The sequence below is a fragment of the Myotis nattereri genome (assembly GCF_964212035.1).
Source record: "Myotis nattereri genome assembly, chromosome: 4".
NCBI lineage: Eukaryota > Metazoa > Chordata > Mammalia > Chiroptera > Vespertilionidae > Myotis > Myotis nattereri.
In genome coordinates, this window is record NC_138079.1 from 36828297 (window position 1) to 36856169 (window position 27873).

The window sequence follows — 27873 nt, forward strand, 5'->3', positions numbered from 1 at the left end:
GGCCTGGTGCAGAGCCCCAATTCCTACCTCACGAATGTGAAACGCCAAGGATGGCATAAAATCGCTACCATCCTTAGCCGCACAAACGATAGCTCTACGGTCCTCTCTAGGCCGACAGGAGGAAAAGCAAGGCTTCCATAGGACACTCCTTCAGAAGGAAGCAGCACTAAAAACACCGGAATCAAGGAGAGTGGGAACTGTCCCAATAAACACATTTTGGATAAAAATAAAAAAGAATGCTACTCTTTGGTGGGCTTTACTTGAACTATCCCACTCTGGGCCAACAAGTATCGCCTGGTGCCGGTAAAAGATAAGGACATTGTTGTACAATTCAATAAACAGACAATGCTATGAAACATTCTGAACTTAAAACCTCCCCACAGCCGAGGAGTATTGTCCATTTGCTCCCTCATTTGCCTCAGCTGGGAAGATATGCATCGCTAGCTTTAAGCGTCAGTCCTTCCTCTGTGTCCTACACAGCCTTCGGCTTCCCACGGTGCCATATCCACGTTTTGCCGGTTCCAGGTCAGGTGCTGCCTATCGGTGAGTCTTTTCTGGTTACACCCATATCACACATTGTTTGGGAAACCTTCAACACGAAAAGCCAAGAACATGAAATGTTGCCACCCAGGCCTTGCTCTCAAATGGCTAAATGTTGCAGAATAGATCATGGCGTTCCAGCAGGTAGAGGCTGTGATTCTCATTCTTCTGTATGTTACTCAGACTCGTTATGTGTATTCAAAATAAGTAGAGGATTGTGAACTAATCATAATGTACACCGCTCCAAACCCCCTTTTCCCCTCAAATTTCCCTGAGCAATAATAATGTATTGATTACTATATTCGGTTCACTGCTCTAGACAGTCTTCACATATTAACACATACAATCCTCCCAACAAACCTATGATACAGGTATTACTACGTCTATTTTACAGATAAGAAAATCGAGGTACAAAAAGCCCAAGTGACACAATTACTAAGTGGCAGGACTGGGGTTTGAACCAAGACACAGAAAACCACGTTCCTAGCCTTTTAGTAACAGAAAAATACGGCCTGGTCCTCCCTCTGCGCGACAAGACTCCGCTGTATCCCCGACGGCCCCTAGGCGGCGCTGCAGGGTAAGCGCGGGGGCCGGGGCGACCGAGAGGCGGAGCGGGACCCCAGTCCTCACCCCGCAGTGGGCGGAGCCTAAGGGAGGGCGGGGCAGCGAGGCTTCTGTACGCAGGCGCGGGGCCGGGCACTCCCCCGGGAGTGGAGGCTGCTGGGCCCGATGACGTGGCCTGGCAACGTCCGCGCCGGTGCACCTCCCGGGAACCCGGCGCCCCCGGAACTGCCCGCGGCCTAGTCCCGACGCGATCGCGCTGGTGAGGCGGCTCCGGGGCGGCGGTGGCCGGGCCTGCGGGAACCGACGAGGCCGCTGCCATGGGGGAGTGACGCGCTGCGCCCGCTGTTCCGCGGCAGCGGCGAGACATGAGGAGACCGCGCGGCGGGGGCAGCGGCGGCGGCTCCTGAGCTCGGGATGGAGGAGAAATACGGCGGGGACGTGCTAGCCGGCCCCGGCGGCGGCGGCGGCGGCGGCGGCCGCCTCGGGCCGGTGGACGCGCCCAGCGCTCGGTAAGGGACCGGCCCGCTCCAGGGCTGCCCACGTGCCTGCGCTCGCAGGCGCTCACTCGCGACCCCGGACGACAGCCTGGCCGCCCGGACACACCTTCCCCGCCGCTGCCCTGGCTCCCCGGGCGCGCGGGGACCGGCGCGCCTCCCGACCCTGACAGCCCGGAGCGCCTCCTGGGCTCGGCACGTGCCCAGCCCCCGGCCGGCCGGCGCCCATTGGCTCCTCGGTCCCCGCCGCGGAATGAATGGTCTGGAGTCAGGACGGCTCTCGGGCAGACCGTCTACCGGAGAACTGCCGGTCCGTCCACGGAGGTGTTTCTGATGCTGTTTCTCCCCAAAATAGTAGTTTAGTGACGGCTTAACCTTCCTGACATCTTCCTGTGTAAATTAGGGGAAGGTGTCACCATCGTGTCTTCAGGCGAAGAAACCAAAGTACAAACAGGTGAACTTCGGGAGTTCAGGTTAACACCACACGCCCGTCGCCTGGTTTTCTTTTCCTTTCGTGGTTTATTGTATTGTTAAATAAGATGTGTGCTCATTGTCAAAAAACCCACAGTGCAGACATTCAGAGTAAGAAGTGAATTTCCCCTCTTCACATCCCGCCAGTCCTCCCAGCGACCCCCTCCCTCCCCCACCCACCCAGGACGGACAGTGACCACTCTGGAGTGTGCCCGTGGCCCGTCCCGAGTCCTGAGTGTCAAAGATGACACTTCGTTTTCAATGAGGTTACGGTTTTCTCGTTCTTGAATACTTGCTTTGAGACTTAAAAGTTGGGTTGATAAATTCTTTGAAATCATAGAAATAGTATTACTAACAACTATTTTCTGTGAAAAGGAAAGAACACAAAATGCTGGAACAACTTAACTGCATTTCTGTAGTACAAGTTTAATTTTTTCATCTGTTTTGAGCAACTCACTTTATAAATGACAGATATCAGATGTTTACTCTGACATGACAACTAAATGCAATAGGCGGTTCCCGTCTGGATTTGGTACTAGGCAGGAAAAATGCTAAAAAGGACAGTATTAGGTCAATTGACAAAATTGGACTATGGACAATAGATTAAATTATATTAATGTTTAAGTTTCCTGAAGCTGGTAACTGCTGATTTTATAAGAGAATGTCTATATGTTTAGGAAATACAGGTATTTAGGGGTAAAGGAGCATAATGTATGTAACTTAAATAAATACTTCAGAAAAAAATTAAGTCTGTGTATTTAGGGAGAGAGATAAGGCAAATAGGACAATACATTAACAATTAGAGAATCTAGCTAGGTAAAGGTGTACTATTCTTGCAACTTTTCTGTAAACTTGAAGTTATTTTTAAATAACAGTTTAACCTTGTTATTTACTCAAGAGCTTATTGTCTTAGGTTGATGTTGGAAATAGTCCTTTGCTTCATTTGCATTATTTACTTAGCAGAGCTGCCCTCCTATTGATGTCTGCAGACAGTCATCTCTCTTGCAATCCAGGACCGCTGGCTCCTAACTGCTCGCCTGCCTGATCGCCCCTAACTGCCTCTGCCTGCCTGCTGGCCTGATCACCCCTACCTTGCCCCCCTGCAGGCCTGATTGCCCCTAACCACCTCTGCCTCAGTCCCTAGCCTAAGCCACAGTATGGCCTCCCTCAGCCGGAGGCAACCTGGCGGATCAGGGAAGGCACTGCCCCCATCACCTTGCTGCTGCTGCCACTGGTGGCCACCATGGCTGCCTGAGCCTCAGGCCAGCCTTGGGCAGCAGCAGCCACCATCCACGGCTTGCCTGAGCTTCAGGCAGCTGCTGCAGCTTTGTCCGGATGGTCGTCCGTAAGAGGTCCACCCTAATTAGCATATTACCCTTTTATTAGTATAGATATTTTTTATTGATTTCAGAGAAGAAGGGAGAGAGAGAGAGAGAAACATTGATGAGACAGAGAATCATTGATTGGCTGCCTTCTGCATGTCCCCTGCTAGGGATCAAGCCCACAACCTGGGCATGTGCCCTTGACTCGAATAGAACCTGGGACTCTTCAGTCCACAGGTTGATGCTCTATCCATTGAGCCAAACCAGCTAGGGCTTTGTTTGTTTTTTAAACTGAAGAATTGTGAGCTGTTGCAGTGGTCAAAGCCTAAGAAACAGGTTTGAACCCAAAACCCAAATTTCAGTAATTCCAGGTTTACAGAACCAGAGATTTTTCTAATCCTTCACAGAAAAGGCCAGTGATATGTTTGATGAGACAGTTAAAGGCAAATAATGATTTTAATTTGGGGAGGTGGATTGGCTCCCCCTCAGTTGCCCAGAGAGTCAGTGTCTCAAGGGTCACTGCCCTTGTTCAAGAGCCCTTCCCCTCCCCCCCATCTTTCCTTTTAGTAAATGAAGCTGTTCATTATTTCCCTCTGCAATATAAACTAGGAATGTCTACTCAGCTAGTGTGTCATCTTTAGCCCAACAAGACTTCATTAATTGAGACTTTAAAAATCAAATTATCCAACTTTTAAAATTGGAAAATAAATTTTCTCTTTTTTTTACCCCCCTCCTTTTTTTTTTTTTTTTTTTTTTTTTCAGTAGGGAAAGCTGGGACTGGGTGGGACCACTGTCCTCTGATGGAGAGACAGGGGCCCAGAGCCAATATAGCACGTTCATGTTATACAAAAATGAATTTTCTAATTTAATATGGTAACAAAAGATCTTCAATATTTACTTTTAAAGTCATATTGCAATATCAAAAAATATGTACATTCTGGATATATGAATGTATCTAAAAGACGTGTATTAATTTATGGAGATGCAAAGTAAAAGGTTTGGAAGGATATACAAACCCAGTTGGTCACCTATGAGGGGGAAATTGGGAATGACTTTCTTTAAAACTTTTATAACAACCAGCTAGCTACTTAGGTGTGCTTTTGTAATCTCTGGTGTGTTTTTTGCTTTGTTTTGTTTTTTATTAAAAAGGAAATAAAAAATGGAATAAAGAAAATTAGTATCAGAAAGATCATAATAGTAACATATTATCAAGAAGTATTTAATGTTCCATATGACTAAATCTTGCCATTAAAGTGCCAAATTTTTATTTTCATTTTTTTAAAATATATTCTTATTGATTTCAAAGCGGGAGAGGGAGAGAGAAACATCAATGATAAGAGAGAATCATTGATTGGCTGCCACCTGCACGCCCCACACTCGGGACCGAGCCTGCAACCTGAGCATGTACCCTGATGGGGAATCGAACTGTGACCTGGTTCATAGGTCGATGCTTAAACACTGAGCCATGCCAACCTGGCTGAAAGTGCCAATATTTTTACGTTTTGTTAATACATTAAACAAAAATTATTTAGAAATAATTTCATATTGCTCCCATCTTCTTAAAACTAATGTATTAAATATAATTTCCTTAGTGACTTCAGGTCATTTTGAGCATAATCTGATGAACTGGGCTTAAATACAATCATTTCTTCAATGGCTCCTTCGTAGTGCCAGCGTTTTGCATATGTTGTTCTCTGTACTTTGAAATACCCTTCCCTTTTTCTTGCTTCAGGATTCCTCCTTTGCCCTCGTATGCACATTTGTACATCTCAAACTCTGAAGATGATCTTTGCTTTCCTTGTTAACAATTACATAGTTGCTTCCACATCTAGCCCTTTAAATTCTGTTATTTCTTGGGTCACATAAATACTTGTTTTTCTGCCTACCTAAGATCTTAACTCCTGGAAGACAGGGTCTCTTTATTATTTAGTGTCTTGGATAGTACCTAGAAATGTGTTTAGATGTAAGTAACCAAAGTAAGAGTTTTCTAAACAAATAGAGACATAACCTTATGTCTAAGAAACCATTGGTTGCCTGGCCGGGTAGCTCAGTTGGTTCTGGTGTCCTGGGCACCAAAAAGGTTCCAAGGTCAGGCACTTACGGGAGGCAACAGATTGATGTTTCTCTCTTCTCTCTCTCTCTCTCTCTCTCTCTCATCAATAAAAACATATCCTTTGGTGAGGATTTTTTTTTTTTTTTAAAGAAACCATGGAACCAGATTCTTTATCTTTGCTCTCTGCCTGCCTAAGTGTGGCTTTCATATTCAGGCTTGTAAAATGTGTTACATTTTTTTAGGTAAGTTTTAGACAGAAGCCCTCCCTGGAAGGCAGAAAAAAAAAGGTAAAAGGATTCCTAGCTATATCTTGCCCTTTTATCAGGAAGAGGGTAGGTTGTACCTGAAGCCACCCTGTCAGGTTTCTCTTGGGTCTCGTTGGCCACATACGGCACCTAACATATAGTAAAGTATGCAAGCAATATTTGAAGAATGGCTAAATAGCCCCATGAGGAATGTATAAGGCTCTTGGCTGACATCAATATTTCCCAGACTGCTGTGGTTTTTAATGTAACTGTTTTTCCTGGTCTTTGTTTTTTTTTTCTTTTAAATAGAACATGGTTATACTTAATATATAAGTTTGCTACAACCAAAAAGTGAAACACCAGAATAAAATAATAATAAAAAAACAGGATGTTTCATTTGCAATGTATGAGAAATGCTTAACATCTTTAGTCATAAACAAGCTCTTAAAAACCAGTAACAGAGACACTATAATGCAAGGAAACTTTTTTCTTTTTAAATATTTTTTTCATTGATTTCAGAGAGAAGAAAGGAGAGGAAGAGAGAGATAGAAAAATCAATGATGAGAGAGAAACATCCATCGCCTGCCTCCTGCACGGTAGGGGGTTGAGCCAACAACCCAGGCATGTGCCCTGACGGAAATGAAAACGTGACCTCCTAGTTCAGGGGTCGATGCTCAACCACTGAGCCACACCGGCTGGGCTCTTTGGTTTTTTTTCTCTATCTTGTCGACGGTTGTTTTTTATGTCCGTGTTTCTATCATGTTACCTTATTTTTACACCTAGTTAAGAGTTTTAGGAGGTTTTGACCTTCCTTCTACTTGATTTCGTTCTTTTATTTTGAATTTATGGCTGAGTTGCTGGTAGTTTAAATTGCCAGAAGCTTGAATCCCTCTTATGTACTGTATTACTGCACTATATATATTACTGTACTAAATATTACTGTATCACATAAGTATAATTGTAGAGTTATCACTTTTTCATTTGGTAAATGTTTACTGAACATATGTTATGCAAGTCCCTGTGTTAGGAGCTGAATAAACAAAGGATTTCTAGCTCAACTATTATTTTTATTGGCTAATTATGAATTGCTACCACGACAAGAGTATTTAAATAGCATTAGTATAGCCCTAACCGGTTTGACTCAATGGATAGAGCATCGGCCTGCGAACTGAAGGGTCCCAGGTTTGATTCCGGTCAAGGGCAATGTGCCTGGGTTGAGGGCACATCCCCAGTGGGGGCTGTGCAGGAGGCAACTGATCGATGTTTCTCTCTCATCGATGTTTCTAATTCTCTATCCCTCTCCCTTCCTCTCTGTAAAAAATCAATAAAATATATTTTAAATAAATAAATAAAATGGCATTAGTATAGTTAATTTACTTACATCTCTGATATTTTCCTCTAGTTTAATTAATTACTAAATTAATCTTAGATTTTAATATGCATTTTATTTCATATTTAAGATGATTTTATTGTTCATGTGGACCAGTGTGATTGTGTAATTGGAAACAGTTTAGAGGATGGGAACTTTCAAAATCTTTTGGATGAACTTTGATTTTCTGTGTGACATATCACAAAGAGCATAAAAGAGACATGGGCTTGACCATAGCTACCTCTGTGGATTTCAGCTTCCCTTCTTTGGGTTTTTGTTTGTTTCATTTTTGGTTTATGTATGTTTATGCTTTTTATAATGATCCCTACTACTTATATAGAATAAGAAAAAACAAAGATTACAGAATCATTGTGATTTCAGTGATACTGAAACTTGTTTCTGCTTTTATTTTTCAGATTCACAAAATATATTGTGTTACTATGTTTCACTAAATTCTTGAAGGCAGTGGGACTTTTTGAATCATATGATCTCCTAAAAGCAGTTCACATTGTTCAGTTCATTTTTATATTAAAGCTTGGGTGAGTGTATATGGTTCTTTTTTTCCTTAATGTTTTTTATTTCTTTGAAAATCCTGTTTTAACTGAGTATATTTAGGAAATTTTATGTGGAATATTTTGAAATAGAATATCTAAGGTTAGCAGTACAAGGAGATTGATTAAAACAATAAGTAAATAAAAAGCCCTGGCCAGTGTGGCTTCATTAGTTAAAGCGTTGTCCTGTATACCAAAAGGTTTCCGGTTCAATTTCCAGTCTGGACACATACCTGGTTTTCAGGTTCGATCCCCAGTCGGAGCACATTGATGTTTCTCTCTCTCTCTTTTGCCCTTCCCCTCTCTCTAAAATCAATAAGCATATCCCTAGGTGAAAATTTTTTTTACAAAAGGGATTGTCTAATAGCTTGCCAAAAACATAGACTTTTACCTTCATTTGTGTTAAGGAGGGTTTGGCAAATTTCTGCTTAATTGAAGACAGCTAGATTCTCATTCTGTTTCAGCAACAATTTGTTGCAGTATCTTAATGTCAGCTAGCCTCTGAAAGCTCCCTGTACACCCCTGAGGGAATAAGAGGCAAGCAAATAATGTATTAGTTTGTATAGAGATAGACGCCCTAAAAGGGTCTTGGGGGCCCTAGGGATTCCCAGGCCATACCACCAGTATAGTCCAATCTTCCAGCAGGCATAGAATGTTACCTGAGACTTGTCTTGGCACAGATGTTCCTTATTTTCTAAGATAAACTATGCTGGGCTGTTTTTACTACATGTTTCCTTCACAGTACAGGGTCCTTATCCTATATAATAAAAAGCTAGTATGCAAATTGACCAAATGGCAGAATGACCAGTCGCTATGATGCACACTGACCACCAGGGGGCAGACGCTCAATGCCGGAGCTACCCACTGGTGGTCAGAAGCCCTGAGCTGGGCTCATGGCTGGCGAACGCAGCGGCAGTGGCAGGAGACTCTCCCACCTCTGCGGCAGCACTAAGGATGTCCTGGAGTGGGCCTAAGCCATCAATCCGACATCCCCCGAGGGCTCCATACTGCGAGAGGGCGCAGGCCGGGCTGAGGGACCACCCCCGAGTGCACAAATTTTGTGCACCGGGCCTCTAGTATAGTATAAATTTAACATTATTCTGCATATAATAAGAAATTCTTTCTAAATAAAGATTCTCTGGACCTTGAGATTGATAGTGATCACCCTCTGTGTTACTAAAAATATGTTAAAAACTCATGGGAGTATAATTTTAGTAATAATTATGGGAAGTGATACTTGACTAGGAAATTTTAATCAATATTGTATGCATTTTTATATAACTACTAGAGGCCCGGTGCATGAAATTCGTGCACTTGGGGGGGTGTCCCTCAGCACGGCCTGCACCCTCTCACAGTACGGGAGCCCTCGGGGGATGTCCAGCTGCTGGCTTAGGCCCGCTGGCCCATTCCCTGGGGAGTGGGCCTAAACTGGCAGTCAGACATCCTTAGCGCTGCCGTGGAGGCAGGAGAGGCCATGAGCCCAGCTTCTGGCTGAGCAGCGCTCCCCCTGTGGGAGTGCACTGAGCACCAGGGGGCAGCTCCTGCATTGAGCATCTGCCCTCTGGTGGTCAGTGCGCATCAGCGACCGGTAGTTCTGCCGTTTGGTCGATTTGCATATTAGCCTTTTATTATATAGGATTTTGGGAAAGTGAAAGGTAAGGATATATAATTAATACTTTATTCATTTCTATTAAGATTTGTTATTACTAAATTTTGGATAAGATTGGGATTATTTTCTTTCGTATTTCAAGTATAAAATAATATCCTTTTCTTTTGTGGCTTTTGAACTGGTTCAGAAGGCAACTGCAAAAAAAAGAGTCCCAAAATGTTGCAGTGGCTGCCTTATTGAAATTAGTATTGTCTGGCCAGTGTGGCTCACTGGTTGAGCATGAACCAGGAGTCAATTCTGGGTCAGGGTACATGCCTGGGTTTCAGGCTTAATCACCAGTAGTGGGCCTGTAGGAAGCAGCTACTGGTGATTCTCTCTAATCATTGATGTTTTTCTCTCTCCCTCTCTCTGAAATTAAACACACACACACACAGTATTGTGCTTTAGTATAATTTCTTTAGAGGTTTACGTACCTCTAAAGAACGTTCAAGTTCTAGTGTACGAATTTATCTAAAATAAGTGTCTTTACTTAAAACCAAACCTTGTACTTAAGATTGATTAATATATTAATGTTTCAATATTCACAGAACTGCATTTCTTATGGTTTTGTTTCAAAAGCCATTTTCTTCTGGAAAAAGTATTACCAGACACCAGGTGAGTTTTTTGCTGAATCCTTTTCCCTAGCTGCTTCCCAGTCAGTAGGCCAGATGACAGTGCTCTTTCCTTGATCAGGGTTACTTAACGAATAATTTAGTGCAAAGCAGAACATTCCCAAAGTTAGCTTGTCTATTTGGAATTGGAGCGTCAAGAATGAACTATGAAGTTGTAAGATAATGGAATTTTTAAAAATGCAGAAAAGGGTAGAACATTTTTAAAACGTGCATATAATTATATTTTTTAGTGCAGAATCTTTATTCTGAAAGGTTTACAAGTCAGACATGGAGACATGACCCAGAGCCTATTACAAATGTCATTTGACTTAAGTGGAAATAATAATACCTCCCTTCCATAGGAATAAATGAGTTTATACATATAAATTCTTAAAATAGTGCCTAACATATAGAGTATGCAATACATACTATGTCTCCCTCATCATCATCATCATTATTCCCTTTAGACATTTGAGATTCAATATGCATACCAGAAATGTCCTTCATTCTGCATAATCTCATATTACCACCTGTTTGGATAGTAGTTATCCCCTATTACATGTTTGCTTTTGGAAATCTGTGCCATGATTTTTTATTAGAATGGCAAATTTAAGTACCTCTGTTTTAGAGACCAAGGTTATTTTTAAAAATAGGATTAATATTTTAAACCACATCTTAACTTTTCTTCTCTCTCTTCAAATTATTGAAGCACTTACTATTCCTGATGGAAAAGGATTTAAAGACTAAAATATTAAATGTTCCTAGTACATTAGTGATAAACTAATTGGGAGGGGACGGAAAAATTGTACTGTATAGAAAAAGATTTCAAGATACAACAGACTCCTGGAAACCAGAATACTGTCTTCAAATTCAAATTTAGTTAAAGGCTCTTAACATTTTCTATTTAATTTCAAAATATGTAATTAGCCTTTAAAATATTTGTATTACCATTATTATATTTCCCTATGTGTATTAAGATTTTCAGATATTTATGACTGAAATTTTTAATGTTTTGTTTCCATTTATAGTGGATCAAAATATTTAAACATGCAGTTGCTGGGTGTATCATTTCACTCTTATGGTTTTTTGGCCTCACTCTTTGTGGACCACTAAGGTAAATAAAAAAATATATTTTGAATGCTTTTTTATATCTCTTCATTTTGAATATTAGTTTTGTTCCGTTAGATTTTATGTCAAATGTTTGTGTCAAAATGCATACAAATGCTTCTATGACTTCTATAGCATTGGGTACAACTCAACAAATATATAGGGCTTGCTTTTCTTTATAGTTTTACCAAATATGTACATATTTCTTCTTTTTAATGGTTAACTTTGCAAGTTTTTTACTTGCATGTATTTTTCTGCAGCATACTTTTTCCATTGGGCTGCTATAACCAAATACCACAGATTGAGTGTCTTATAAACAACACTTTATTTCTCATAGTTCTGGAAGCTGACAAATTCACGATCAAGGTGAGATATATTCAGTATTTGGTAGAAGGAGCAAGGGAGCTCTCTGTGGTCTCTTTTATAAGGGCACTAATCCCATCCATGAGGACTCTACCTTTAAGATACATTAGGGATTGGGTTCAACATATGAATAGGTTGGGGGAGGGCACACAAACAATCAGTCTATAGGACTTCTAAAGTGTACAATTCTGTATTAGTATATTCATGGAATTTCATTCATTCTTACTGCTGTATAATATAGTCCACTAAATGGATATATTCTAATTTACATCATCTATCTTATCAGTGGGCATTTCGGTTATTTCCAATATTAGGCTACTGCAAACAATGCTGGTGTCTTTATAAATGTTCCCAAGTACACAAATACAAGAAATCTGTATGATAAAATTCTATGAGTAGTACTGTTGAGTATTTATAGCTTCAGCCTTTTTAAAGTAGATAATGCCAAAATATTTTCCAGAGCCACTATTCCTATTTTTCTCATAATGTTTTATGAATCAAGGGGAAATATTTCTTTTCTTTCACTCTAGTTGAATTAATGCTTTTTTATAAAGATCAGATATATTTCACGAATGATATGTTTTATTCTTGTAGGACTTTGCTGCTATTTGAACACAGTGATATTGTTGTCATCTCCCTACTCAGTGTTTTGTTCACTGGCTCTGGAGGAGGACCAGCAAAGGTAGAATTTTCCATTATTAGCTACTTGAAAATTGAAAGTATACATTTGAAATGTTATCCAAAGCAACAGAATAGTATATTTTAACATTTGAAAGAATGTAGGGGCTTTTTCTATTAATTTTACATTTTTTTTATAACGTTTCTGGCATCATTATATATTCCTAGGAAGTTGCATAAATAGTAGAGCAGTCTTTGTGCCCTTCACTCAGTTTCAGTAGTAACTTCTTACCCAACTCAGTTATACTGTCAAAACCAGGAAATTGACATTGGTACAATCCATAGACCTTATTCAGTTTTCACCAATTTTAAATACACTCATATGTGTGTTTATATGTATAGATTCGGGTAACTACTGCCACAATCAAGATACAGAACTGATTGATCACCACAAACATCTCCTTTATGCTGGACCTGAACCCTTTCCCACCTCATTTTTAATCCCTAGACATCATTTTTGGAAAATACCTAAGAACTTTATTTAAAGTTTGATGAACATTTTTATGAATATTTATACAACATTTTGCCAACTAGGCATCCCTATTCAACTTATAATTTTAAGTATTATTTGTTTTTAGTAAATGAGTCATCCATCTGTAATTCCAGTTCTTACAACTGCAATATTGCTATTTATCATATTAAATGTTTCCTATGCATGGTACACTATTCTGGTTATAGGGAAAAGGAAAAATAAAATATAATAGTCCCCTTAGACTTTCAGGCTAAGTACTGGAGACAAGCTGAATAAAATAAAGTAATGTGCCAAGTACAGAGTGAGAGACTGTAGATTCCACATTGGGTCATTAATATTAAAGCATATGCCACTGTATAAGCTTCTCCCCTAACTTACAGAGTACTCCAAAATAAATGTCAAGTGAATTGAAGAGTTTGGTGGGAGATATTTGTAAAAGCATAAAAGCCGTAGGGAAAATATCACAAAGTCACTTTGTAAGGTATATAACTGTCTAATCACTTTGTTGTACACCTGAAACTAATATAATACTTTATGTCAACTGTAATTGAAAAGTAAATAATTTAAAAAATCACAAAGGGAAAATTCAATACATTTAAATTTAACTTCATAATGATTACAGGCTTTTATATAATAGAAATCATTTTGCAAACAAACTAACAGCAGCAAATTGCCACCAAAAAAAAGCTTTACACGTCTTTAAAATATAAGTCAGTTAATAAAAATACTTAAGATCCTCAACAGAAATGAGCAAACAGGGGAAAACAACTCACAAAAGAAATACAAAGGATTCAAAACATTAAAAAAAACAAAACACAAATTTTGCTGCACCAATAATCAGAAATGAGAGTATAGATCTTGCATATCCTCTCATTAGTGTCAGTAATGAATCTCAGCATTTATCCAGGACTCAGTGGGTTTTTTCCTTAGTTATGACTAAAGCACTACAAAATTCTCAGTTGTCCTCTTTGTTAATAAAAGATTAGATTAAATTCTCCATATTTGAGTGTTGTTGATGTTGCAATATTCTGATTCAATAAAAATTACAAAATTTTAAATTGTGCGGTTTATGTATACTGACTTTTGTCAAAATATCTACCACAGTAATAATTTATCAAGTGTAGTAGTAAACATGTAATAAGTAAAATAGGATCCTCACTTTTCATTTAAAATTTTTATTTAATGAAAGTATCTGGTATTATACCTGTAAATTTGTAAATAAAGAATGTATAATAATGCTATTTAAATTGCTTTTGTATAAACTGAAGTATTTGTAAAAACTAAGTTAGTATGTCCTTTCTATAATTTTCTTCTGTCAAAATCCTTTCCCTGGAATGAGAACATAAAAAGTTTGTCAGCTTTTAAGTGCCTTATACCTTTACTAGATATTAAAAATACTTTGCTAGTTTTCTTAATATAGCTTTTTAATTCTTTCCCCTAGAGGAGTGGTACCTAGAATATTGATATTATTATAAATTAACTGTTAAGTCCTTAATAATTATTCTTTACCTACTTGGGCTTTTCAATCAAAAGCAAAGTAACATTTTCAAAGATTAATTCTGTGAACAATAATTGTTTGTGTATGGTAACATGGCTAGCCATATTAGTAAGTAGACAATTGAAGTTGTCATTATTATGTGTCTTAAGTACCCTTAAAATATCCTGCAGAATTTATTAGAGCTCTTTACTTTTACCTTACTGTTAATACTGTAAATGTATATTGTACAGTATAAGGGCTCTAATGTCAGGTGTTATTTTACCTTAAATGTTTATTTGCAAAAAATATTTTTTCATGTTTGTGTAATCATGGTCTTAAAAATCAATTCTTGAAAAAGCCATTCTTAAGATTATTCTCTTCATTTCCAGACAAGGGGGGCCGCTTTTTTTATTATTGCTGTGATCTGCCTATTGCTTTTCGACAATGATGATCTCATGGCTAAAATGGCTGAACACCGTATCCTTTTGCAACAGATCAGAGTTATTTATTGTTGTAAAAAAATAAAAGACTGGCAGAATGGGAAATGGAGTGACTGAATTAAACTGTCAGAAATTTAGGGACAGTAAAAGTATTTTACATTGACCTCATGCTAAATAAATGATTTGACACTCAACAAAATCAATCTATTTGCTCCCTTGTAATTTAATAATTTAAACGGTTGTTTTAGAAGTCACTGGCAATTATCTATATATATAAAAGCCTAAGCAACACACTGGTCACCAGGGGGCAGATGCTCAATGCACAGGCATGGAAACATGGAATAGACTGATGAATCTCAGAGGGATTCGTTGCACCAATGGAGTCCCTCGGCCTGGCCTGCAGCGATCGGGTCGAAACTGGCAGTCCAACATCCCCCAAGAGGTCCCTGATTGGAAGAGGGCGCTGGCCAGGCTGAGGGACCCCACCAGTGCATGGGGCCTCTAGTTAAATATAAATTTCTTTTAGATGAAAAATGTTTGGCATCTTGCCAGTAAAAAAATGTTCAAGTTTTTAAATTTGATATTCACTCTCTTGCTCTAAATTATTATCTCTGATTCAACTCCCAATTTTCTCTTATGTGAACACAACTTTTGAGTCAAATATGTCTACTCACTTTCCTCTACAGACATAATTTGTTTTCTTTCTTATCCATACATCTTTTTTTGCCCACTCTATTTATCAGAACTTAGGACACCATTTTTTTATTCTCCTGGTTACAGCTACTCACTGCCCAAAAACTTAGTTGTATCAGTTTACTTTGTTACAGTAAAAGAGGGTGCCATGACTTTGAAAAACAACTGTTGCTTGCAGTACAGCTATCTCACACACCCTTGATATTCACTCGCTTGCTCTAAAGCAACAGGAGTTTGTTTTTTGCTTGCTTTGATGAGGGCATGTGGTCAATGACTTAAAAACAGATTTAGGACTGATTTTAAAAGTTATTCTAGCCCCACTGGTGTGACTCAGTGGTTGAGTGTCAACCCATGACCATGAAGTCACGGTACGATTCCTGGTCAGGGCACATGCCTGGGTTGCAGGCTCAATCTCCAGTAGTGGGTGTGCAGGAGATAGCCGATGAATGATTCTCTCTTATCATTGATGTTTCTCTCTCTCGCCCTCTCCAGGACTTCCTCTCTGAAATCAATAAAAATGTATATAATTAATAAAGTCATTCTAAAAGAGCAAGTCCATTGGATAGGAGTGGTCCAGGGAGGGTCCTTGCTCTTGTCCCTTTGTTCTACTTACAGTATATATGTATATGTCTCCTGGAGGTTAAGAACTAAAATTTAACACCTATATCTTAGGCACTATTATAATTGTTTTGGAAACGACAAAAGGAATACAGATCAGCCAACTTATTAGTAATATCCCAGAATTAATTTTTAAATTATTTTTGTTTTAAGGGAAACTATTGAGGGTAGTCAGGTTTGGGGCCCCGGACTAGACTAGTCTATCAACCTAAAATAATGTACCAAAAATTCCAGGAGGACTTCAGGGCAGTGAGTTAATATTTGCAATTTTTTCCTTTACTCCAAATCACTTAGCTGAAGGACATCATGACAGCGCTCTAACTCACATGCTTTACACAGCCATTGCCTTCTTAGGTGTGGCAGATCACAAGGTATGTTCTTTTCTTTGTTACTAATGTGATCAAAGATTCTGAAAATTTACAGCAACTGTAACTTTAAAAGTGTTTAAAATAAGTTACCAATAATTTACAATACTGCCTGCCATTTAAGTAGTTCAGGAATTTGGGATATGGAAAAACTAGTTCATATCTTCAAATGTTATGTATTTAAGGATTGAATATTGGACTGTGTATATTTCTAATGAGAATTATCTAATTTTGCTCATAGGGAGGAGTATTATTGCTAGTACTGGCTTTGTGTTGTAAAGTTGGCTTTCATACAGCTTCCAGAAAGCTCTCTCTAGATGTTGGTGGAGCCAAACGCCTTCAAGCTTTATCCCATCTTGTTTCTGTGCTTCTCTTGTGTCCATGGGTCATTGTTCTTTCTGTGACAACTGAGGTAAGATCAGGAATTTATTGGTAATAAATAAAATTAATTGCTATTACTTATAAATTTTAGTTTGGTACATTGTATTTTATTTCAATTTGAGGTTGCAAGCGGCTTAAATTATCTTTGCTTTTTCTTTGTAGTTTTTGAAATATTTTTAATTTTATTGTTTATAGAGAAATCAAATCAAGTACCATTATATTTATATACCTTCCCATGCCTATGGCTCAAAGGAATCAGTTGAAACAATTTAATACCCACCATGAGTTAGGCACAAGGATTATGGGTCACCTATTATTTTAAAAAGTATTGAACCCAACTGCTTTTGTTTTTAATACTTTGGGGAATATTGGGGAAATGTGCCAGTATCTTATAGGTCTTTATTTGGGCATTTTACAAATCATACTGAATCACAAGAACATTTGTTATACACAAAGGGATTAACTTAAACATCTTAAGAGATACGAGCTTACACCGTTATAATATTGACCTCCCCCCCCCCAAATTTTTTTTATTTCTAGAGTAAAGTCGAGTCTTGGTTTTCTCTCATTATGCCTTTCACAACGGTTATCTTTTTAATCATGATCCTGGATTTCTATGTTGATGCCATTTGTTCAGTCAAAATAGAAGTTAACAAATGTGCCCGCTATGGATCCTTCACCATTTTCGTTAGTGCTCTACTTTTTGGAAATTTTTGGACGCATCCAATAACAGACCAGCTCCGGGCTATGAACAGAGCAGCACACCAGGAGAGCACTGAACACGTCCTGTCTGGAGGAGTGGTAGTGAGCGCTATATTCTTTATTTTGTGTAAGCGTTTTTCTCCTTAGAAAATTTCTTCTTTTGGATTCTGATGATTACATTATTTACTCAATTTGGAAATTTATTCAGTGCTTGCACTTTGTGCTGACAAATACTGTGTTAGGTTTTGGTAGCTCAAACTTTTATAATATTCTTTTTCTCTCTCTCTTTTTAGCTGCTAACATCTTATCATCTCCCTCTAAAAGAGGACAGAAAGGTACCCTAATTGGATATTCTCCTGAAGGAACACCTCTTTATAACTTCATGGGTGATGCTTTTCAGCATAGCTCCCAATCCATTCCTAGGTTTATTAAGGAATCACTAAAACAAATTCTCGAGGAGAATGACTCTAGGCAGATATTTTACTTCTTGTGTTTGAATCTGGTAAGATTTTAAAATATAAGTGGTATATCTTAAAAGCTTAATCTTTTAATCCTGACAATTCTGGTATAATTTTAGTAATTCCCAAATTTCTGGTAATTACAAATGGGTTAAAATTACATTTTCTCAAGCATTATCTCAATTCGTTGAGGTTCTGTTTCCCGGCATATGTCAACAGTTTGGCTCAAATAAACTCACAGAAATTGAAAAAAAATTACATTTTCTCTAAGTAGTAGGACGATTACAGGGTTATATTCAGACTACTTAGGCAAACAGTTTTTGAGGCATTTTAGAAACGGTTTAGTGTAGTGTTTCAAATCAATAAATATAGTAGCTTTTAAAGAAGTTATCTATTCCTTATAGGATCTCACTACAGACCAGATGCTAACATGTTAAAGCTTAGTTTATTGCATTCTACAGACCTATAAATAAAACTATAAAACCATCTCCTTTTAAATAATTTATGAGATGGACATATCTGATTAGCGTAGTTTTTTACAATTTATATGACATGCAGTTTTAGTAGAAATACCAGTTAAATAACTAGAGGCAGTTATATCTTCAAGTAAAGATTAGGTATAATTAAGGTTATAATGTGGGTTAATTGGGGTAAAATCCTCTTGACTAAATTCTGGTGAGTCTCGAAACAGTATTTCCCAACACACTCCCCTATTTTTTTTTTATTTTTTTTTTTTATATTTTAGCTTTTTACCTTTGTGGAATTATTTTATGGCGTGTTGACCAATAGTCTGGGTCTAATCTCAGATGGATTTCACATGCTCTTTGACTGCTCTGCTTTGGTCATGGGACTTTTTGCTGCCCTAATGAGTAGATGGAAAGCAACTCGGATTTTCTCCTATGGGTAGGTACACTATCAAGGTAATGTAGTACAATGAAAGAGTCTTAAGTGCAAATTCCATCTTAGGGACATGAAATTTTATTATTCTTTTTTTTTTTTTTTTTTTTTTAATATATTTTATTGATTTTTTACAGAAAGGAAGGGAGAGAGACAGAGAGCCAGAAACATCGATGAGAGAGAAACACCGATCAGCTGCCTCCTGCACATCTCCCACTGGGGATGTGCCCGCAACCCAGGCACATGCCCCTGACCGGAATCGAACCTGGGACCTCTCAGTCCACAGACCAACGCTCTATCCACTGAGCCAAACCGGTTTCGGCTATTATTCTTAATAATAATAATTTTTCAGAGTTTTGTTTTTCTTTAATTTGAATTATGTAAGAGGAAATGAACCAAACATTTAATAAATACTAATTGGCAGTAAGCTCAAGATTGTACTCCCTGGCAAATCCCTCTTATAGGCAGAGAGCAAATAGTTAAACATTGAGCTCTTTGCTCAACATGTTTCTTTGAGGCAATGGAATGTACATGATCATTCACATCTTTGCTGTTAAGAGTATTAAAAATGAAGGGGCTGTATATTAAATATCCTTTCATTAAATGAATAATTCAGTTCAACAAATATTAGAATCCCCTGTTGGTACAAGGTATTTTGATAAGACCTACTCTAAATAGATTAATAAATTCAGTTCTTATTTTCAACTGTTTATATTTTGAAAGATAAATGAGCCAAAAATACGAATGATTTTGGTATAAAGCAGAATCTATGTGCTGTGACAGAGATACAGAGCACCTTAAGGGCTTAAAGGAAAAATAACTTCTTGCTAAGAAATTAGGAAAGGCTTTGTGTAAAAGAGGGGACATTTATATATTGATAAATATATAAAATTTCAACAGATATATGTCCAGAAAGTACCTTGGAACATACTAGTATGATGTTTAAAATCTTGGTAACTTTCTAATATTACTATTTATGTAGTTGAAAATTTGGATTGTTTTCTCATTTGGAAAGTAATAATGTTATACTTTTAAACTATTTGTCATTTCCTTTTCTAAAAATATATCCTACATTTTTAGGTATGGCCGAATAGAAATTCTCTCTGGCTTTATTAATGGACTTTTTCTAATGGTAATAGCTTTCTTTGTGTTTATGGAGTCAGTGGCTAGATTAATTGATCCTCCGGAACTAGACACACACATGTTAACAGTAAGTCTTTATTTTTCTATTTTAATTATTGCTCATACTCACATAGTTTTTTCATGCTAAAGTATAACTATTTGTAATTATTGATCTTAGAAGGTTTTCATTTTTTACTTAAATCAATGTAACTTCCTGTTATTTACACTGCTGACTCTTACAAAAAATTTTTCCCCTCAGGCTGTGCTAGAATTCTAGGAGCCTGGCAGATTCTTAGCAAATTCACCAATCCCTGATAAATACCCTGCCACCCTTCCCTCCACTGCCCTAGGGAAGATCCATATCTTTGGCCCTGCCCTCTGGGCTGCTGAAATACTCTTCTGGGCCCCATCATTTTTGGAATGAGCCTTCCCCCCATCCCTTCTCCTCCTCCTTCCACCCACCAGTGCTCAGATGCCTCACTGGTGTTCAGAGGAACGTTTTTTAATTTCCTTTTCTCTTTTTAAAATTTTTTTTCTCTTAGAATTAATCCTTTTTCTAATATTTTAGTAGGCAAAATATTAGATGACATTCTAAAACATAGAGATCTCTTTCTGACTTATTAAATGTTTTTGTTTGGCCCTGGCTGGTGTTCTCAGTGGTTAGAGTGTCAGGCCCAGAACCCAAGGGTCACGGGTTCGATTCCAGTCAAGGGTATGTACCTGGGTTGCAGGTTCCCTGCCCCAGGTGGGACATGTGTAGGAGGCGGCCAGTTGATGTAGCTCTCTCACATGATGTTTCTCTCTCTCTTTTCTCTCCCCCCCACTCCCTTCTACTCTGTCTAAAATCAATGGAAAAAATATCCTCCAGTGAGGATTAACCAAAATAAATAAATAAAATAAAATGCCTTCCAATATTAAAAGCTGATTCAACTTCCTTTTTTTTTTTTTTAATATATTTTATTGAGTTTTTACAGAGAGGAAAGGAGAGAGATGGAGAGTTAGAAACATCGATGAGAGAGAAACATCGACCAGCTGCCTCCTGCACACCTCCCCACTGGGGATGTGCCCGCAACCAAGGTACATGCCCCTGACCGGAATCGAACCTGGGACCTTTCAGTCCGCAGGCCGACGCTCTATCCACTGAGCCAAACTGGTTTCGGCTATTTTTTATTTCTTTAAGGAAGTTGAGCCAAAACCGGTTTGGCTCAGTGGATAGAGCGTCGGCCTGTGGACTGAAAGATCCCAGGTTCGATTCCGGTCAAGGGCATGTACCTGGGTTGCAGGCATATCCCCAGTAGTAGATGTGCAGGAGGCAGCTGATCGATGTTTCTCTCTCATCTATGTTTCTAACTCTCTATCTCTCTCCCTTCCTCTCTGTAAAAAATCAATAAAATATATTATAAAAAAAAAAGAAATAAAAAATAAATGTTTTTGTTTGAAAGTGTGTTTTTAAGTACCTGAAAAAATTTGTTAGAATCAGAAAAAAAAAATTTTTTTCCAATATGTTTGTATTAATTTCAGAGAGGCAGGCAGAGGGAGAGATAGAAACATCAATGATGAGAGAGAATCATTGATTGGCTGCTTCCTGCATGCCCACCACTGAGGATCAAGCCTGCAACCCGGGCATGCCCTGACCAGGAATTGAACTGTGACCTCCTGGTTCATAGGTCAGTGCTCAACTATTGAGCCACACTGGTTGGACAGAAAAATATTAATTTTACTCCACAGATTATAGGAACACTATAGCAACTTTTAATGTTCTACCTATACCTAAAGACTACCTTTATATGTGCTTTCTTGTAGTTGGCCTGCCCTTCCCTTACTTCTGACATTCAGACTTCCTTAAGACTTTGCTTATATGTCTCCTCCGGTGGCATACTTTCCCCTAACCCCTCTCTTTTCTCTGGAAAGTTTGTTAGATATCCCTTTCTCAATATTCCCATAGCAGTGTTGAGTTATAACTATTGTTTAATTTGTCATTATTCCACAATTAAGATATAAGTGAAGTGTTTTCAGGACCTGAATTGTATATCATTAACTCTTAAATTGTAGCACCTGGCTTGTAGGAACTCAGCAATTAATTGGTGAATGACTAAAAACAATAATGGCCGAAACCAGTTTGGCTCAGTGGATAGAGCGTCGGTCTGCGGACTGAGGGGTCCCAGGTTCGATTCCAATCAAGGGCATGTACCTTGGTTGTGGGCACATCTCCAGTGGGAGATGTGCAGGAGGCGGCTGATCGATGTTTCTCTCCCATCGATGTTTCTCGCTCTCTATCTCTCTCCCTTCCTCTCTGTAAAAAATCAATAAAATATATTTTTAAAAAAACAAAAACAATTATGAGTCTTGTTGGTAGAAGCATATATTAGTAAAATGTTTTTGGATTACAGTTTGGAAATATATTTTGAATTTTAAGTGCTCATATCCTTTGAACTTTAATATTTAATACAGAAATATTCACACAAGTGTGTAGAGATGCATGATTCATTATATCATTATTTATAACTAGAGGCCTGATGCACGAAATACATGCAAGGGCCTTGGCCCCGGCCCCCACCCGCTGCCGCCATGGCCGGGGGGCCTCTGCTGCCACTGCCTCAGCACCTGCCTGCTGTGGCTTTGTCCAGAAGGAAGGACGTCCGGGAGGACGTCTGGTCTAATTAGCATATTACACTTTTATCATTTATACTAATAAAAGGGTAATATGCAAATTAACCATCACTCCACGACAAAGATGGCTGCGCCCATAGCCACAAAGATGGCAGCGCCGGCTGGAGCCACAGAGCTGGCCGGAGTGGGCGGGACACTTGGATTCCTTCGTCGCCCCAGCAACAAAGGAAGCCAAGCCTCCTGCAAGCCCCGGCCCGGCCACCAAGGGCCGGCCTCTGGGTGGCAACCATGGAGCTGGCCAGAGCAGGCGGGAGGCAGCTCCGGCCCAGGGCGAAGGCAGGAGGTGGCGGCCAGAGCAAAGGCCCGGGTCCCAGGTGCCGGAGGGAAACCAGGGGAAGGAAGGCCTATTCTTGAACGAATTTTCGTGCATCGGGCCTCTAGTTATTTATAATGGTTGTGGGGGGTGGACAATGGCCACTAATGAAAGGACTAGTTAAAGGGATTGTCACTCATAGAATACTATGCAGCTATTAAGAAAAATGAGTTATACCTATAAATACATACTATTGAAATTTACCTAGTAATGTAAACAAGATTTCAGGTAGAGTGTATACTTACGAATTAGTATTTTCAAACTGTTTATTTAAATAAAAGAAAACTTCAGTATCATTTATTTATTCATAAGTCATGAATCGTACATATTCTTAATCACTTAAAATTTGGATTTACTTAATGAATGTAATGAGGTTTTGCTATGAATACCTTCAAAACTATAAACAGAAAACCTATAGCTGTATACTAACTCTTAAGCAACAAGCTTATTTCTTAAATTACAAATTTAAAGGTTTTCTTTTCTCCCTCTTGCTAGCCAGTCTCAGTTGGAGGACTGATAGTAAACCTTATTGGTATCTGTGCCTTTAGCCATGCCCATAACCATACCCATGGAGCTTCTCAAGGAAGCTGTCACTCATCTGATCACAGCCATTCACACCATATGCACAGCCACAGTGACCATGGGCACGGTCACAGCCATGGATCTGCAGGCGGAGGCATGAATGCTAACATGAGGGGTGAGTCTTTGCCAAATATTGACCTACTTTTCAACCATGTTGTGATTTGACACTGTTCATTTGTATTAAATATTGGGCTCTGGTACAATTTTATTTTGGAAAAACAATCTGTGGCTAAAAAAAAGGTTGAAGTAAATAAATATCAATTACTGTATAATTATAGAGTTCTTTTCATAGTGACAATTGCATAAATATTATTTCCAGGGGAAATACTGAGTATGCCATTATGAACTCTCACTACAAAAAAAAAAACAACAGATTTTTTTGTACTATAAAAAAAAATGAGAGAAGTATTTATCACTGTATTGAATTATTCTAAATGTTTAATATAAATTATTTGGGTAATGTTAAGACTTGGCTCATACACGATTTCTAGGAAGCCTTCCCAAGGTAAACCACACCATCATAAAACTCGCCACACTGTGGTACAGTAGCCCACATCATACCGTCTTACTCCTGGGTTGTGAATTCCTTGAGGGTAGTAACCATGTTTTAGTCATTTTGAGTGACAGGTGCATAGTAGGTATCCAGTAATACTTATAGATATTTTATGGATAAAAGAACTAAATTAGATGTGATTTAATTTTTAATGTTTTTATATATTTTACTTACAGGTGTATTTCTACATGTTTTGGCAGACACACTTGGCAGTGTTGGTGTGATTGTATCCACAATTCTTATAGAGCAGTTTGGATGGTTCATTGCTGATCCCCTCTGCTCTCTTTTTATTGCTGTATTAATATTTCTCAGTGTTGTTCCACTGATTAAAGATGCTTGTCAGGTTCTACTTCTGAGACTGCCGCCAGAATATGAAAAAGAATTACATCTTGCTTTAGAAAAGGTAGTGTGTGTAATTTCTTCACTATTTTCTTCCTCTTAAAGTAGCATTTGAAATTAAGTTGACCTAACACGAAATGTCCAATATATGAATGAACAAAATACAGTTTTATTTAAAGGACATAAAATAGGAACTGAATAAATGGAGATACTTTCTTGGATAGGAAACTATATTATGAAGATGCTGATTTTCTTTAATTTAAATCCCAATGTAGTTGCCTCTCGTTTGGATTTGTTTGTTTTTGTTTTGGGAGAGCATAGATAATCCAATATTATTTGGAAGCTTATTGGAAAGAGTTAATGCTTGAGAATAAACAAAAAATACATAAATAATTAGTTTAATAGTGGTTCCTGGACCAAAAAGATTGCTTTGTGTTAAGTAAATTATAACCTTTAAGTCCATTTATATTACTTCAGCTTTTATTTGACAGATACAAAAAATTGAAGGATTAATATCATACCGAGACCCTCATTTTTGGCGTCATTCTGCCAGTATTGTGGCAGGAACAATTCATATACAGGTGACATCTGATGTGCTGGAACAAAGAATAGTACAGCAGGTAATAATCTTTTGTTTTTAAAGTAATTTCAGTTGAGGTAATTCTTGCATATAATTGAGGTAATTCTTGCATTATAACTTATACAGTTCGATAGTAATTTAACTGTTTGAAAATATCAGTCTTTCATCTGAGGATAACATTTTGTACACCTAGGTTTCCTTTATATCCAAAACTGGTTAAAATAAAATCAAGTTTTAGGATTTAGAGGATCAGCTTAAGTTAATGTAAAATAAAATTAATTTATGATCAACCTTAATTCCCAATAGATGATCAAGAAATAAGTTATTGCCGAAACCGGTTTGGCTCAGTGGATAGAGCGTCAGCCTGCGGACTGAGAGGTCCTGGGTTCGATTCCGGTCAAGGGCATGTACCTGGGTTGCGGGCACATCCCCAGTGGGGGATGTGCAAGAGGCAGCTGATCGATGTTTCTCTCTCATTGATGTTTCTAACTCTCTCTATCTCTCTCCCTTATCTCTGTGAAAAATCAATAAAATATATAAAAAAAAAAAAAAGAAATAAGTTATAAATGTAGCCCTAAATTAATTATAATAATATTAACATTGGCAGGGTATATGCTATGGTTGAAGATAGGGATCAAAACAGTTCTTGTATCCCTATTCTGGACATCCTGAATTGGAAGCAATAGCTGTTTTCTTTTACTACTTTTAAAGTGAGATCAGAATTTACTCGTCGTCTAAAATCCTATTTTGTGCTCCCTTCGGCAGCACATATACAGAGAAGATTAGCATGGCCCCTACACAAGAATGACATGCAGATTTGTCAAGTGTTCCATATTTTAAACAAAAACTAATAAAATCCTATCTAACATTTGCCCAAATAAATAATAAACATTATTTTGAGGATGTATCTTTGACTATCTGTAGCTATAAAAAAATGAAATATCAATTATTTAAGACATATACATTAAATGCATTAACCTAAAAGCTTTAAAATGTATGGATTTTTTTATAACAGGTTACAGGAATACTTAAAGATGCTGGAGTAAATAATTTAACAATTCAAGTGGAAAAAGAGGCATACTTTCAACATATGTCTGGCCTAAGTACCGGATTTCATGATGTCCTGGCTATGACAAAACAAATGGAGTCCATGAAATACTACAAAGATGGCACTTACATCATGTGAGATAACTGGGAATTATCTCTGGAGTGTAAACAATGAAGATTAAATGACTAAGTATTTAGAATATTGCCAGAAGGAAGAAAATTGCACACAATTGTACGAACAGTTTGCCATATTTGAAAAACAAAATTAAAGTTCCCTACTATTGGATCAAGGGATCTTAAAGGAAATTTAAATACAGAATGGAGCATTCATTGTTCAAGTAAAATCATTATTTGAATTATGTGTATAACAAGAACCTTGAAATTTGAGTGAACATGATATATCACATCATCTTTAAAGATGAACATATAATGACGGAATCAAGTGAAGACCAAAATTACTTCTGTGTTTACTTTGTGCCAGAAAGCATCTCCATTGTAAATAATGTATGTACATGTTTATTACAAAGACCCAAATGAAAGATTTTAGTCGATTTTTTTGCATAGCCCTAGGATAAAAAAAGGATAAAAGTTCTATATTTATGGATTTTCTGTATATAAAACTAGTTTCTAATTAAAACTTAAATCCGTTAAGTAAAATCTGTATTGCCACTTTTAATGTAAAGTAAATTATTTGGGAGAAACTTCAACCACTGATGATGAGACAAGCAGTGAGAATAGGGAAGTATAACTACAGTTTTTGATGTATTACAAAAACCAACCACTCTGTAAAATAAATTTTTTTTTACTTTTGGTAATATTTGCAAATGAATATTACTTTATTAAGGTGAAGAACTTATACTAAGTTGTGTCCATGTTGTTCACTCACTTGTCTTCTGCCTCTAAAGTAGAATACTACATTTCTTATTATGCATCTGGCATTCCTAGTTGTTTATCAAGCTGGTATCCAAGCAATGCTAGGCTTTTCATCTTTTCATTTAGCTCTGTATGTTGTGGAATAGCCATTTGAGAGAGTCATAAATTATTGTCAACTCAGTTTAATTTTCTGCCCATAAATGTCATTTTTTTGGTACATGTAGATATATAAGAAATATCAAAGTATAGGTAGTCATTTAAAGTTTAATAATATGGTCTATAAACACTAGGGCACCATGAAATCAAAATATCCTATAACTATTTTCTATAAATATATCTAACTTATATTTTTTAATTTCCAATTTAAAATGAATGTACAGTCTGAAAAGACTGTAAAATAGATATATAATAATATGTGCAGTTTTATAAACACCAAAGAATGTTGTCCAAAAGAAACTTTTGAATACCTGTCTATTTATAAGAATCTGAATATTTTCATTCTTATACTAGAAATTTTGATAAGTAGGATGAATTAATTTTAGTATGGGTACTATTTTCTTATCTAACATAATGGCAAATGTGTACTGTAAATCATATTTTTGTCTTACTAATTTTAATATGTGAGAGGTTTAGAAATTTGTTATAACTTATTTGGATAATCCTTGTCTTCTCTTTACATATTATCTGGTCCAGAATCTTCAAAATTAAAAATTTATGAATGGTGGGGAAATAAATGCATATTGGCGTTTCAATGCAACTTTTGTACAATAAAAATTTTTAAGTAGATAGGTACAATGAATATTGCACCATTACTAAACTTACCATTTTCCTTAGAAGACATATAAACAACAGGAAAATAAAATTAATGTGACTGAGAGAGAAGGCAGGGGCTGAAGATTAAGGGGAGTGCAAGAAGAAAGCAGGGAAACTCCACATTGAAGAGCACCTGGGTACTGGTTCCAGCTCATACAAACCATGTGACTTTAGACAAATCAGCCTCTCCGAGTATCTTTTTCTCTCTCATACATAAAATCAAAACCAAATCTCAAATTCACAGGAGTATGAGGAGCAAAAGGAATAATGTGAAAATAAATTGAAAGTTGAAAAGGGCTAAGTAAAGTTAAAGGATTTTTAATATTTTAAACCTCACTTCAGAGGTAGCTTTTATTTGTCATTTTTTCCTATTGAAATCAGCATCTGAGAGATTAATATATTAAGTGAACAAACAAGCTTAAAATAATGCCCCAAACAAGTCTATTTATAGTTCGTTTGCCC

General features: G+C 37.5%; 1 protein-coding gene across 1 annotated transcript; it reads left to right on the forward strand.

Moving 5' to 3' along the window:
* Positions 1–1518: 1518 nt before the first annotated feature.
* Positions 1519–27353, forward strand: SLC30A5 (solute carrier family 30 member 5; the record flags this gene model as incomplete). Its single annotated transcript, XM_081090013.1, has 16 exons — positions 1519–1613; positions 7475–7597; positions 9806–9872; positions 10897–10982; positions 11933–12020; positions 14355–14442; positions 16011–16087; positions 16323–16493; positions 17003–17291; positions 17458–17666; positions 18368–18525; positions 19600–19729; positions 23120–23321; positions 23936–24162; positions 24590–24718; positions 25694–27353. The coding sequence occupies 16 exons, from the start codon at positions 1519–1521 to the stop codon at positions 25862–25864; spliced, it is 2310 nt and encodes a 769-aa protein (XP_080946139.1). The 3' UTR covers positions 25865–27353.
* Positions 27354–27873: the final 520 nt, after the last annotated feature.